The sequence below is a fragment of the Marmota monax genome, unplaced genomic scaffold, assembly GCF_021218885.2.
Source record: "Marmota monax isolate L192 unplaced genomic scaffold, Marmota_monax_Labrador192_F-V1.1 WCK01_AAM20220418_F8-fsc00025, whole genome shotgun sequence".
Classification (NCBI taxonomy): domain Eukaryota; kingdom Metazoa; phylum Chordata; class Mammalia; order Rodentia; family Sciuridae; genus Marmota; species Marmota monax.
Genome location: NW_026691950.1, coordinates 11,516,231 through 11,529,666, shown reverse-complemented (window position 1 = coordinate 11,529,666; position 13,436 = coordinate 11,516,231). Strand labels below are relative to the sequence as shown.

General features: G+C 31.2%; 1 protein-coding gene across 1 annotated transcript in view; it reads left to right on the top strand.

Annotated features, from left to right (window-relative positions):
* Nucleotides 1-13,436, top strand: part of Chic2 (cysteine rich hydrophobic domain 2) — a 42,160-nt gene that overhangs the window by 19,129 nt on the left and 9,595 nt on the right. Inside the window, exon 3 of the mRNA XM_046462588.2 lies at nucleotides 132-287. Within this exon, the coding sequence (XP_046318544.1) occupies nucleotides 132-287 (156 nt within the window). The remainder of the gene's footprint in view (nucleotides 1-131; nucleotides 288-13,436) is intronic.

The following is a 13,436-nucleotide window of genomic DNA, read 5'->3' as shown; positions in this document are numbered from 1 at the left end:
GTGAGTAGCTCAATTATTTATTTCCTATTTAGATGTTTCAAAACTAAAGTTTTTCCTAGAAAATTAGACAAAATGTATGAGACATGTTTGTTAATATTTCGATGTTGTTATTTCTTAAACTCTTTCTTTAGGTAGCTCCTGAAGAATTTAAAGCCAGCATCAACAGAGTTAACAGTTGTCTTAAGAAGAACCTTCCTGTTAATGTACGTTGGCTACTTTGTGGCTGCCTTTGTTGCTGCTGCACATTAGGTTGCAGTATGTGGCCAGTTATATGCCTCAGTAAAAGAGTAAGTTGAATCATATATTTAATTTTAAGTTTAAACTAATCAAACAAGTCTTGCATGTACCTAGTTTTTATTTTATTTTATTTTTTGATGGTACTAGGGATTGAACCCAGAGCTTCATGCTTCCTAGGCAAGTACTTTACCTGGGAGCTATATCCCCAATCCTAGTTTTTATTTTTTCTATTTAATGAATCACCTTTACAAATATTATACAGAAATAATCTGATCTAATAGAGGAGTGGTTAAGTAAATTATTATATATTCAAATGATATTGGATAGCCATCTAAAATTATAATTTTTATGATATAGGAAATTACTTAGGAACAAAGAGAAGAATATGTTATCATCTATATCAATGATGATATTGTATAGTGATCAAAGATGCTGGGTTCAACTCTACCACTTATCTCTGTGACTATGGACGTATTTCCTAACCACTTTAAACTGTAGTTGATAAAAACTGTAATGGTAATATTCACCTATTTCTTGAATAAGATTGTTATAATAATAAAATAGTGTTTATAAAGCTCTTAGCTGAACAACTGAAAACAAGTGGGCAAAAAGTATTGATTAATAGCATTTTTACTAAGTAAGCTAGTACTCACAGAAGAAATAAAATAATTAGTGGTTATTTATAGTTGGTAAGATTATGGGGAATTCTTTTGTTATTGTAAGTTTTCTGTAATGAACATGTAGTGACTATGCAATCAGAAAAAATCATATAAAAACTCAATAATTTGACAGCTTATAATAAAAGATTCCTAAGAGGTTAGTGGATATAGGGCAAATTAGTATAGATTGAATATATTGTTATGTTTTTGTTAAAAAACTTTTTAAATGGTATATGCTCAATGGTAAAGTGTCCCATTCAAATAAAATAGTGTTCAGTTGAAATTAAGTTGTTCTGTATTTACACATTTCATTTTGTCACCAAATAATGGTAAGGAAATATGGAATAGCAAATTCTATTTGGCCCTTGATTTCTGTTATAAAATAAGAGGTGTATCTGAAGTTTTTTTTGTTTTTTTTTTAAACTGGTACATTTTATTGATGGGAAGGAAATGATGCCTTTATAAGAAAATTACTTTTGTAAATATTTTCTTTTATATTTATAATATTTACTTATCTCTAAGAACATTTCTCTTTTTCATAGTTCTCATTAGATTATCTCTAGACTGCAGAAAACTCTTTTTTTCTCTCTGGTAGTTTGATCCACAGTTGAATTGCTGCCCTTAGATCCCTTTACTTTCCCCTCTACCATTTAAACATTTGTATTGTTTAAATAACTGCTGTATCTCACTTGGTTGGTAATTGCTGTTATTTAACCCAAAGAACCAAAGGAGTGTATTACTGTAGAAACCTTTAAGGTCTAGCTATTTTGGTTTTGGTTTCGGATCCTGTGTTTTTCACTTTTTAAATCAATAATGCAAGATATCTCAATGAGTGTGTAGTGTATTTAGGAGACAAAAGTAAACATTTTACACTTCCCCACATATTATCAACTTAAAATCCTTTTTGAGATACCTTTATTAAATTTCTTTTTGTGCATAAGATAGATGTGGTTTTTTTAGACTAGTTCTATCTGTAGTTTCAGAAAGTACTTTTCATTTAGCCCTATAGTATTCAGTGTCAGGTCTCTCTTTTTATATATATATGACTAGATGGAACATTTATTTGATGGATTTAATTTTACATGGAAGACTGGGGAAGTAGCTTAGTGGTAGAGCACTTGCATATATTTATGTATAAATCTATATCTACATATGTACACTCTACTATCTAGTGAGGATAAAGAAATATAACTATTGCTCTAAAAAAAAGCTGTGCATTTCCTTGTCTTGGGTGTAAACTGTTATATAACCATTGAGATAGTGACACTTCATAGATATATGTAGGATATTAGAGAACCTGGAGAAAGAAATTTTGAGTCAGTTGCAGTGCTGCATACCTGTAATCCCAGTTACTTGGGACACAGAGGCAGGAGGATTGGAAGACGGAGGCTGGCCTGGGCAACATAGTGAGAACCTGTCTCAAAATAAAAAAAATATGTAGGACTGGGGAATGTAGCTCGGTGGTAGAGCACCATTGAATTCCATCCCTAATATGCCAAAAAGAAAGAACGAAAAGAAAAGAAAGAGGAGTTTTGTAAGATGGGAGCAGAGTAATTACCAAAGTACTAAAAAACTTCATATATATGATTTGTAAATATATGATTTATAAATTTATGCTTTAGCTGGGTGCAGTGGTGCCTGTCTATAATTACAGTGACTCAGGAGGCTGAGATAGGAGGTTGGCAAGTTCGAAGACAGCCTTAGCAATTTAGTGAGTCCCTAAGCAACTTAGAGAGACATTGTCTCAAAATAAAAAATGGGCTTGGGATGTAGCTCAATGGTAAAGTGCCCCTAGGGTAAATCCCTACTACCAAAATAATAATAATAAATTTATGAGTCTTAGACTCCAGTACAAATCAGGTCCAAAAGGCACACTTTTATTCAGTTCAGTGTTTTCATTTTCCTAACATTAGTGACCAATTTGGATAATTTAATTTCTGCCTACCTTTGAAACTCATCCCCACCTTAATGCCCGGTTTTTATGACTTTTTCCAGAGACCTTGTTTTTAATCTCTCCTGTTATAATTAGACATTCTAAATTGAATTTTTAAAAATTATCTTAGGTCTGTTTTTGAAAATTATTTTTTCAGAATGCATATAAAAGAAAATAGTAGCAGATCCATGATACCATCATACAATAGGAACACTATGATTTCTTTGAGTAATAAAGGCAAAATCCTGTTTAGTCAAGATAGTTGTTTTTATATATTCACAGTCTAAGGAAATATAGTACATAGCTAGAGGTTAAAAATGAAGATAAATTTTTATACTATCTGCTTTCTTGAACTTCCAGAATTCTATCTAGATACTATGTATCAAGAACCCTTGAACCGGGTGCAGTCATGCATGTTTATAAACCTAGTGACTCTGGGGGCTGAGGCAGGAAGAATGCAGATTTGATTCCAGCATCAGCAAGTTGGCAAGACCCTGTCTCAAAATAAAAAGTTAAAAGGGCTAGGGACATAATTAGTGGTAGAGTGCTCCTGGGTTCAATCCCAGGTACTGCTATAAATTAAAAAAAAAAAAAAAAAAAAGAACAAATAAATAAATGTTTCACAATTAAATAAAATATTTTAAAAAAACCCCCAGAAAACAAAGGATCCTTCATTTAGAGGTGCTAGTATTTTAAAAAAGTCTAAAGCCCTGCCTGATTACTAGTCTGTGAGCCTCTTTTCTCCTTTATCTGTGATGTAGAATCCTCTTATACAGTTAGAATTATCTCAGATTCCAGGACAAATCAGGACCAAATGTATAGTTTATATTCAAGTCAGCATTTTCATTTTTCTGACATTTGTCACAAATTTTGGTAACTAAATTTCTGTCTTTCCTTTGAAACTCATCTTCAACTTACTGTTATCTTTTTAATACTTGTTCTTATTTCAGAGGCTTTAATTTATCCTATTATTATTGTTTGACTTCATTATTATTAACAACCTTCTGTTTTTTCCTTCTTTTTTTAAAATGATCTTTAGTTTATTTTTGAAAATTATTTTTTGCACTGGAAATGAAATATATCGTAGTGGTACACTGCTTGCCTAGCATGTGTGAGGCCCTAGGTTTGATCTCCAGTATCACAAAAGAAAAAAAAGGAAGAAAATTATTTTCTTAGTATACCGAAAAACTTATTTTTGGTGTATGGTTCTATCATTTTTGATAAATGCATAGAGTTTTAGGTAAAGCTACTACTATAATCAAAGTACATCACAGTGCTCTCCAAAAGGTTCTTTGTGTTTTCCCATTGTAGTCATACCCTCTTCACTTCTTAAGCCCTGGTTTCCACTAATCTGTGATTTATGCCTACAGTTTTATTTTTTTTCTAGAATATTATATAAATAAAATTATACAAATATATGTAGCTTTTTGAATCTGGCTTCTTTTATTTAGCATTGTGCATTTGAAATTTATCTATTTTTTATGTATTAGTTTTTTTTCTTTTTATTGCTAATAGCATTTCATTCTGTGGATATATCATATTTTGTTTATCTGCTCACCATTTGACGGACATTGGGTTGTTTCTCATTTTTGCTGATTTGAATAAAGTTTGCTTAAAAACATTCACATGCATATTTTTGTGTGAACCTGATTTTTTATTTTTAGAGTAGGATTGCTGGGTCTTATGGTAAGTGTATGCTTAATTTTATAAAAAACTTCCAAACTGTTTTGCAAAGTGAGTAAACCATTTTGCATTCTAACCAGTAATGGATGAGAGTTCTAGTTGCTCAGCATTCTTGCCACACCTTGGTAATGTTAATTTTAGAAATATTAGTTATTCTGACATGTAAGTGGTGGCATTTTATTATGGTTTTAATTTGCATTACCCTCATAATTAATGATATTGAGCATCTTTTCATGTGCTTATTTGCTGTTTATACATCTTCCTTTTTAAAGTGTTGAGGGCTGAAGGTGTAACTCAGTGGTACAGTGCTTTACCTAGTATTCGAGAGGCCCCTGGGTTCATCCCCAGCACCATAAAAACTAATGAAAAACAGTTTTTAATTTTAAAAATTGTTATTCCTTATTGATTGTTGAAGGGTTTTGAATGTAGCCCTGAATCCAAGTCTTTTGTCAGATTATGTTCAAATATATTTTTCTAGGCCATAGCCTGTCTTTTTTTTGAGAATTTTAATATTTATTTTTTAGTTTTCGGCGGACACAACATCTTTGTTTGTATGTGGTGCTGAGGATCGAACCCGGGCCGCACGCATGCCAGGCAAGCGCGCTACCGCTTGAGCCACATCCCCAGCCCCCATAGCCATAGCCTGTCTTTTAAAAAAATCTTAACAATGTCTTTGACAAAGCAAATGTTTTTGATTTTGATAAAGTTCAATTTATCACTTTAAAAAAATGAATTCTGCTTTTAGTATCATATCTATGAATTTGCTTAGGCAAATAGAAGATATTTCCCTTCTCTCTTTTTTTCTCTGACCAATTTGAGTAAAGGTTTATTAATTTTATTGATCTTCTCAAATATCAGCTTTTGATTTTGCTGATTGTTTCTATTAGTTTCATGTTTATATTTCATTGGTTTCACTTTGACCTTTATTATTTCCTCTCTTTTAAAAATTTATCTATTTATTTGTTCATTATAATTAAGTATATATGACAGCACAATGCATTTTGATTCATTGTACACTCCTCTCTTCTTATTTTGGGTTTGATTCATACTTCTATTTCTAGTATCTTAAGGTAGAAATAAGGGACCTTGATATGAGACCCTTTTTTTTTTCCTAGTGTGTTTAGTGCTATAAATTTTCTTCCTGAGTACTATGTTACTAGTATCACATAAATTTTAATATGTTGTGTTTTAATTTTCATTTAATTCATTCTACTTTGTACTTTGCCTTTGATTTGTTTTTTGAACAATGAATTATTTAGAAGTATTGCATTTAACTTCTCAATATTTTGGAAAATTTCTAGAGATATTTCTATTACATATTTTAATTATGGTTAGATAACCTATTTCATATGTTTTGAATCTTTTTAAGTTTAGTGAAACTTATTTTATTACTAAGAATATAAACTGTCTTAATAAATGATCCATATATACTTAAAAAGAATGGGTATTTAAGCCAGATGTGCTTGGTAGGCTGAGGCAGGGGGATCATGAGTTCACAGCTAGCCTGCACAAAACCAAGGTGCTAAGCAACTCAGTGAGATCTTGTCTCTAAATAAAATACAAAAGAAGGCTGGGAATGTGGCTCAGTGTTCGAGTGCCCATGAGTTCAATCTCTGGTATACCCTACTCCTAAAGAAAAGGAGAGAAAAAAAAAAAAAGAGTGTGTATTTACCTGTTATTCAAATTTTTTTTTTTTAAAAATGTCAGTTATGTTAATTTTTTTCCAATTTTTCCTTTTTAGTTGTATATGACAGTAGCATTCATTTGATGTAATTATTATAAGCATGGAATATATCTTATTCTAATTAGGACTCCATTCTTGTAGATGTACACAATAATGGGATTCATTATGGTGTATTTATATTTACATGGGAAAACTCTCCCTCCTCCCTTCCCTTCATTCCCCTTTGTCTAATCTACTGAGAACCTATCTGTTCTTCCCCTTTCGTCCCCTTATTATGGTTAGCTTCCACATGTCAATGAAAATGTTTGGCCTTTGGCTTTTGGGGACTTCTCTCATTTCACTTGGCATGATAGTTGTCCAGATTTATCCATTTACTGGAAATGTCATAAAGTCATTTTGCTTAATGGCTAATCTCTATTGTGTACATATAGCACATTTTCTTTATCCATTCATCTGTTGAAGGGCTTCAAAGTTGGCTCTAGCTCTAGCTTAGCTATTGTGAATTGAGCTGCTATAAACTTTGATGTGGTTGTGTCACTGCAGTATGCTGATTTTAAATCCTTTGAATATATTCTGAGAAGTGGGATAGATAGATCGAATGGTGGTTTCATTCCTAGATTTTTGAGGAGATTGATATTTTTATTGATTTTTCTCTCCATTAATTTTATCAGTTATTTTTTCAGTGTGTGATTTATATATTTTGACATTTTATAACTTCCTAATTTTTCAGATTTTTTGGTCTACTTCATAGATTGCTTAATCATTATGAATTGACCTTTATTTTTCTCTGAAATCCATTTAATGTATGTTAATGTAGTCATTTCAACTTTCCTTTCATTAAAGTTTGTATAGTATTTCTTTTTCTCTCCTTTTAGCTTGTTTGTGCCTTTTATTTGAAGTTCATTTTGTATAGGTAATTTGGGGTTATTATTTGTTTTTAGTTTTTTTGTTTTGTTTTGTTTTTAGTTTTTTCACCCAGTACTAGGGTTTGAATCTAGGGCCTTACTTATGCTTGGCAAGAACTCTATACCCCCAGCTATACCCTCAACCTTTTTTTATTTTAGACAGGGTCTTGCTAAGTTGCCTAGACCGGCCTGAATGTAAAGATTCTCCTATCTCAGCTGTTCAAGTAGATGGGATTATAGGCATGTACTGCCACACCCAGTAGTATTGGGTCTTTCCTTTTTATTTAGCCTGATAATTGCTACCCTTTTATTAGGGATTTTAGACTATTTACATTTCTTTTGATTATTGATGTGGCTAGATTTAATTCTTTCATTTTAGTATTCCCCTCACCCCAGTTGTTTATTTCCATTTTCCTGATTTTTTTTAAGTAATTGTTTATTGAGCTTAAGTTCATATAGTCATTTAAGGACTGGGGATGTAACTTAATGGTAGAGTGCTTGCCTTGTGTGTGTGAGATCCTGGGTTCAGTCCCCAGTACCATGAAGGAAGGATGGAGGGAGGGAGGAATTTTTCCTATAAAATTGGTAAGCTGGTTACCATTTCTTTATGCTGCTAGTGTACTGTTCTCTTGGGTCCCCTTCACCACTACATCACCCGCAACAGTGCTGAGGATTAAACTCGGGATCTTACCCATGTTGGGCAAGCACTCTACCACTGAGATACAACTCAAGCCTCTTGGATTATATTTACTCATTAATTCAGTGAATGTACCTGATATAACACTGTGGGCTTCGTACTGTTTTTGATGCTGAGTTTATGTAGTTTCTATTGTGGACTTAAAAGGTAGACAAAAGCAATAAAATAAATACAAAATAATTTTAAGTTGTAATTAGTGCTTAGAAGACAATAAAACAGTAAACCTCAGCCTTTCAGCATGTTCTTTGTAAGAGACTGAGAAGCTTACAAATAAATAAAATGTTTCAGCTTTATTAAATAGATTTTATGATATTTGCTTTGCAGAAGCTTAGTTTTGTTTATGCTTTGCTTCTGGGCTGTGCCCAATTCATAGTGTTAGAGGTTAGAGAATGTATAATGTATATCCATGTCTTCTTTTTTTTTGGTGCTGGGGGTTGAACCCATTGGTACTTAACTACTGAGCTATATCCCCAGCCTTTTTATTTTTTATTTTTAGATAGGGTGTCACTAAGTTGTTGAGGCTGGTCTTGAACTTGTGAGCCTTCTGCCTCAGCCTTCTGATTTGCTAGGATTATAGGTGTATGTCGCTGTGCCTGGGCTGGCTCATTCTTTGAAGAAACATTTTTCATAATTTTATTGTGTATTGTATTAAGGAATTTTGCTTTTATTGTTTTCTGTTCTAAGTAACTGTTTCACTTTTTGTTTTTATATATATGCATATATCATATCCTGACTTTATAGACATTGTTTATATGTGCTTTTAGCCCTTTTCTCAACAAAGAACTCAAAAGTTTCACACTGTTTAAATATCAACTTAACCTTTTTTTTACTTTTAAAGTTTTCTTTTGCATACAAATAAATAGTATAATAGAGTTTAAGTCCTTGTTTTACTTAAAGTTTTAGTATACTTAGGGTTACTTCTGAATATCTTTTCTCAATCTCAAATTTACTTATCCAATAACTGTGGGTCACTCTGGTTTAAGGTGTATTAGGAGTTGAGAATCTAAACGGCAGAGGGCTGGGTGAGTAGTTCAGTGGTAGACCACTCACCTTACCGATGTGAGATCAGGGTTCAATCCCCAGCACTGAGAATATTATAGAATATTATGGTGGCACATGCTTATAATCCCAGCAGCAGCTTTGGGAGGTTGAGGCAGGACGATTGTGAGTTTAAAGCCAGCCTCAGCAATTTAGCAAGACACTTAGCAACTCAGACCCTGTCTTTAAATAAAATGTAAAAAAGGGATGTGGCTTAGTGGTTAAACACTCCTGGGTTCAATCTTCAGTGAAAGAAAGAGAGAGGGAGAGAAAGAGAGAGGGAGAGAGGGAGGGGGAGAGGGAGGGAAGGGAAGAAAGAAAATTAGATGGAATAAAAAATTAATGGAAGAGGTAAAGAGTAGTGATTTATTTTTTACTTTGAAGCAGCAGGTAGCCTTGAAAATCTTAAAGAACACCAAGGGAAAGTGAACAAGGAGAAACTAAGCAGAAAGTTAAGTATATTTGTATATGGGAGGGATTTGAAATATATGCAGTTATACTAATGGTACTGAAAGTTATTGAGAACTTTCAAACTGATTTCCTCTATATTTGGGATTTGAACATTTGTAGTCATTAACTCTGAATCCTAAATGAGAAAGGCATTGACCATTCAGAAGAAGAATTAGATAAGAAAAATGCCTCTAACATATTGCAGATAATGAAACAAAGCAAACACATTTGAAAGGATATTATCAAAATTTTAGTGAAGTAGGACTCCTGAAAAATTTCTAATGAACAAGGCATAATGAATGAAGTATATTCTAGTAATACACTGTTATTATTGATTGAAGATATAGTGCTAACCTTTTTTTAAAAGAATGCTATCCACTTTGCTTTATTTTAGTAAATATATTTATAAGGATTTTAATTTGCTTTGATGATCTTAATCTTTTACTCTTCTTTTTTGACTTTTACATGCTTTTATTAAGTTCTGAAACATCTGGTCTTTGTTGTAGTGGAAAAGTTTATTCTACTACATTTATACATTAAAAGTTGAAGGTAAAGTGATAGATTTAGCAATTTGAAATACAATTTTTAGAAATTTTCAACAAGAAAACCTGGGGAAAAAAAACCAACATGAATTCTAAGTTTGTGTATTTAAATTAGAAATATCTTAGTTTTACATATAAGAAAGTCTATCACATAATTTTAGATTTTTGACATTTACAAGTAATATAATTTAAGGTGTAATGGCTTATAATACCAGTTACTCCAAATCACTAAATTCCTGATATTTGTATAACTTAAAATATGTTGCTTAAAAAGTAAAATCTGTATTGACATACAGTGGAATAATAGACTTCAAGAAGCAAATGAAGAGGAGAATAATTATTGTATACTTACAAGGCAGAAAATATATATTCTCCTTTAATTTTCACAACAATCCTATGTGGTAAATATCATGGTAGCATCTAGTAATCATTGAATGTTTTCTGTATTTCAGGGATTGAGTTAACCAATTTATTTGTATTGTATACTTCCCAAAATTTCAGGAGTAGAGACATTCATATTATTCCTATTTTAAGACTCAGAAATCAAGTAACCTTTTTGAGGTTTCTCAGTTTATAAACTAGAGAAATTTAGCAATTTGAAAGATTTCTCAAGTTAGAAAATTCAGGTTCATAATAGTAGGTTATAATTTACCTAAATTTATCTAGTTGATAAATGGCAATAGCATATAAGCATTGTTTTGTCATTTTCCAATGATAAATGCTCTGTTTAGTTTTTCACAGTTTTACTGTTACAATTTTTTTCTATCTTTTGCATTTATTGAAGCTACAACCAATAAAGGAAAGAGACTGTAAAACAGGTAAAGTGGATATGGGATAAAAGTATATTTTAATAAGATTTTATACATCTCAGAGTTGATGTATTGCTTTTACTGTTCAAGTCTTATAAAAAATAAATGAAAATGAACAGACCTCTGTCTTTGAAAAAATTTTTGCTTCCTACTCCCTAGCAAATACGCGCTCATGATTTCTGATAAAGCTCTTTTTTCACTAATGTTGCATTCTTTTTTTTGAAACATGTATTTACTCTCAGATTGATTAAAAATGACATGTAATAAGTGCCATGCAAAGTTGGAAAGATGAAAAGAAGAATCAGGTTTTCCTCTAACCCTACTTTAGGTTGTGAAGTGTTTGTTTTGTTTTTTGCCTCTTCTTGCAGTAAAGAAATCTTATTTCCTTCACTTTGCAAAAGTGGTCTCATACAAGATTTCTTAAAACTAGAGGAATACATTTATTGCTATTTCATTTTAAAGACTGTTCTAGCCTTGAAAGGTAGAAAACTGGTTCTTATATAAATTGAGATCATTAGTGTGAACAGCACTGAGAACTTGTTTTTAATTAGGGTAAAAACGTGTTTCTAAATTCTCATTATAAAGAGGATACTGATAAAAGTGTAAGTTTGAGCCTTAAATGTACAGAGGTGGCAATGGAAAATGTGTTTTTCTCATATCTGGCTGACTTGCAGTTCTCTAGCATGGTATTATTGATGTGGTAGTTTATGAGAAGATTTGTCTATCTTCCTGTCACCAATCTGTTGTTAACCAGTCCAGTGAGATTTTTTTACTATCAAATATTATGCTTTCTAATTCTAGGATGCCCATTTCATGTTTTATAGACTTCACTTCCCTTTTTAAATTCTCTGTTTTTTCCATCTGTCTTTACTCTCTGTTTTCTTGGATATTAATTAATCATAATTTTAGGGTCAGTAAGTAATAATTTGGTTGGTGACTTAAATAATTTGCATGCTATAGATATATTATTTGTCTCAAGATCATCTGTTAAATCTGACACATTCTTTACAAACTCAATAGCTCTGTAATAGGTACCACAGAAAAAGTATGAGGTTGTAGGCCATATTAATTTTCAAATCCTAGCTCCACTGTTTCCTAATGTAGCTTTAATGTTTCTTGACCTCTGTAAGGTTCAGTTCTTATATGTAAAATGAAAGTAATACAATCTACCTTATAGGTTTTGTTGTGCAGGTTAATAAATAAGATAACAAAAGGAATATACTAGCATGGGTCAGACCCCATATCACGTTCCATAAACAATAATTCTTAATCCATTCATTCATTCTTATTTCTCCAGTTGTCTATTTTAATCAATGAACAGTTGATTTTTTTTTTTTTTTAACTGCTTTTCTACTTCTTGGTCCTAAGCACTAATTCATCCTTTAAAAATTATGTTTAGTTTTTCAAAAAGTCCCTGTAGTAGTACTTATTTGGTGAAATTAATTTGTCTTATGAATAGTTCTTTAAATTTTCTGATTCAGTTGAAATTCGGTTTTAGTTTCCTGAAACATTATTAGTATTTTGTTAAATGTAACTGGGATTTAGTGGATCACTCCCTTGAAATTTTGTGCAGCATTTTGTATTTCTGTATATGTGTCTCTTTTTCTGGAGAAAGAGTCTGTTAACTTTCATCATTTATAAAATGGTGTAATTTTAAAAGTTATGAGCCACTCACTAGTCTAGCTCATAAACTCTTGATGAAATTCAGCTTAATCATACATTACTTAAGATTAGCACCTATAAGTGATGGCTCAGTGCTGCCTGGAGGATATTTTTGATCCACAAATGTTAGCAGTTGTTTAGCTTATCTCTAACAGGGGTACTTTTTCTTCTTCTTTTTTGCAATTATGGGGATGGAACTCAGGACTTCTTCAGGCTTCACAAGTGCTGTACCCCTGAACTACATCCCCAGCCCCAACAATACTACTTTTTAACAAACATTACTAAAAACTTTATTCTAATAATACTTTAGTGGATATTTTAGTATATTTAGATTATTTGAAATTCAGTGTTCACATAACAATTTTTAAAAGGAGCTTTTATGTAGAGGAAGGGAATTTGGTTAAAAATTCCTTTGAGCAATTCATACATATTCTTGTTATATGATTGGTAATCCAAGTTTTTCATATGTCATAATTTTGAGATACGACATAGAATTTTCTGCACATAATTGGAATATAAGATTTAACATTAATCCAGAACAAACAGAAGTAAATCAAGTAATTTTCTCTTTAGTTCTCCAAAGTTAAAATAATCCATTCCAAATCATATGTTTTCCTTCTAATAACTTATAACTAAAAATATTAATTGTTTCACTTATTTTAACAATTTCAGTTTGTAGTGTAGTCTAAATATATGTGTAATTCTTATTTGAAAAACATTTAAAAGTTAAAAATAAGATTATGAATACATTTAAAGCATTTTAGTTAAAGCTTAATGAATTATACTTTTAGAAGTTTAAAATTCAAAATTTGTTTTAAATAAGAAATTGAATGTTTGAAATTTGGCTTTGACATTCTCTGATGTTATGAATAAATCCAATTCAAATAAACCTATAAGTAGTGAACTTTATCTATAGAGAAAAAGTTAGTTAAATGAAATTGTAAAAATATTTTATAATCAAATTTGAGGTTTTTTAGGAAATCCTGATTTTGTATTTCAGTAATTTAGGTTTTCACAGTGTTTCATACTTTTTTTTTTTTTTTTTTTTTACTTTTGTAAGCTTACTTTATATTCTTTTTTGGAACTTACGGGTATGTCATATCTAACCTTGTTGATTAGTCACCTAAGTAAGTTGTT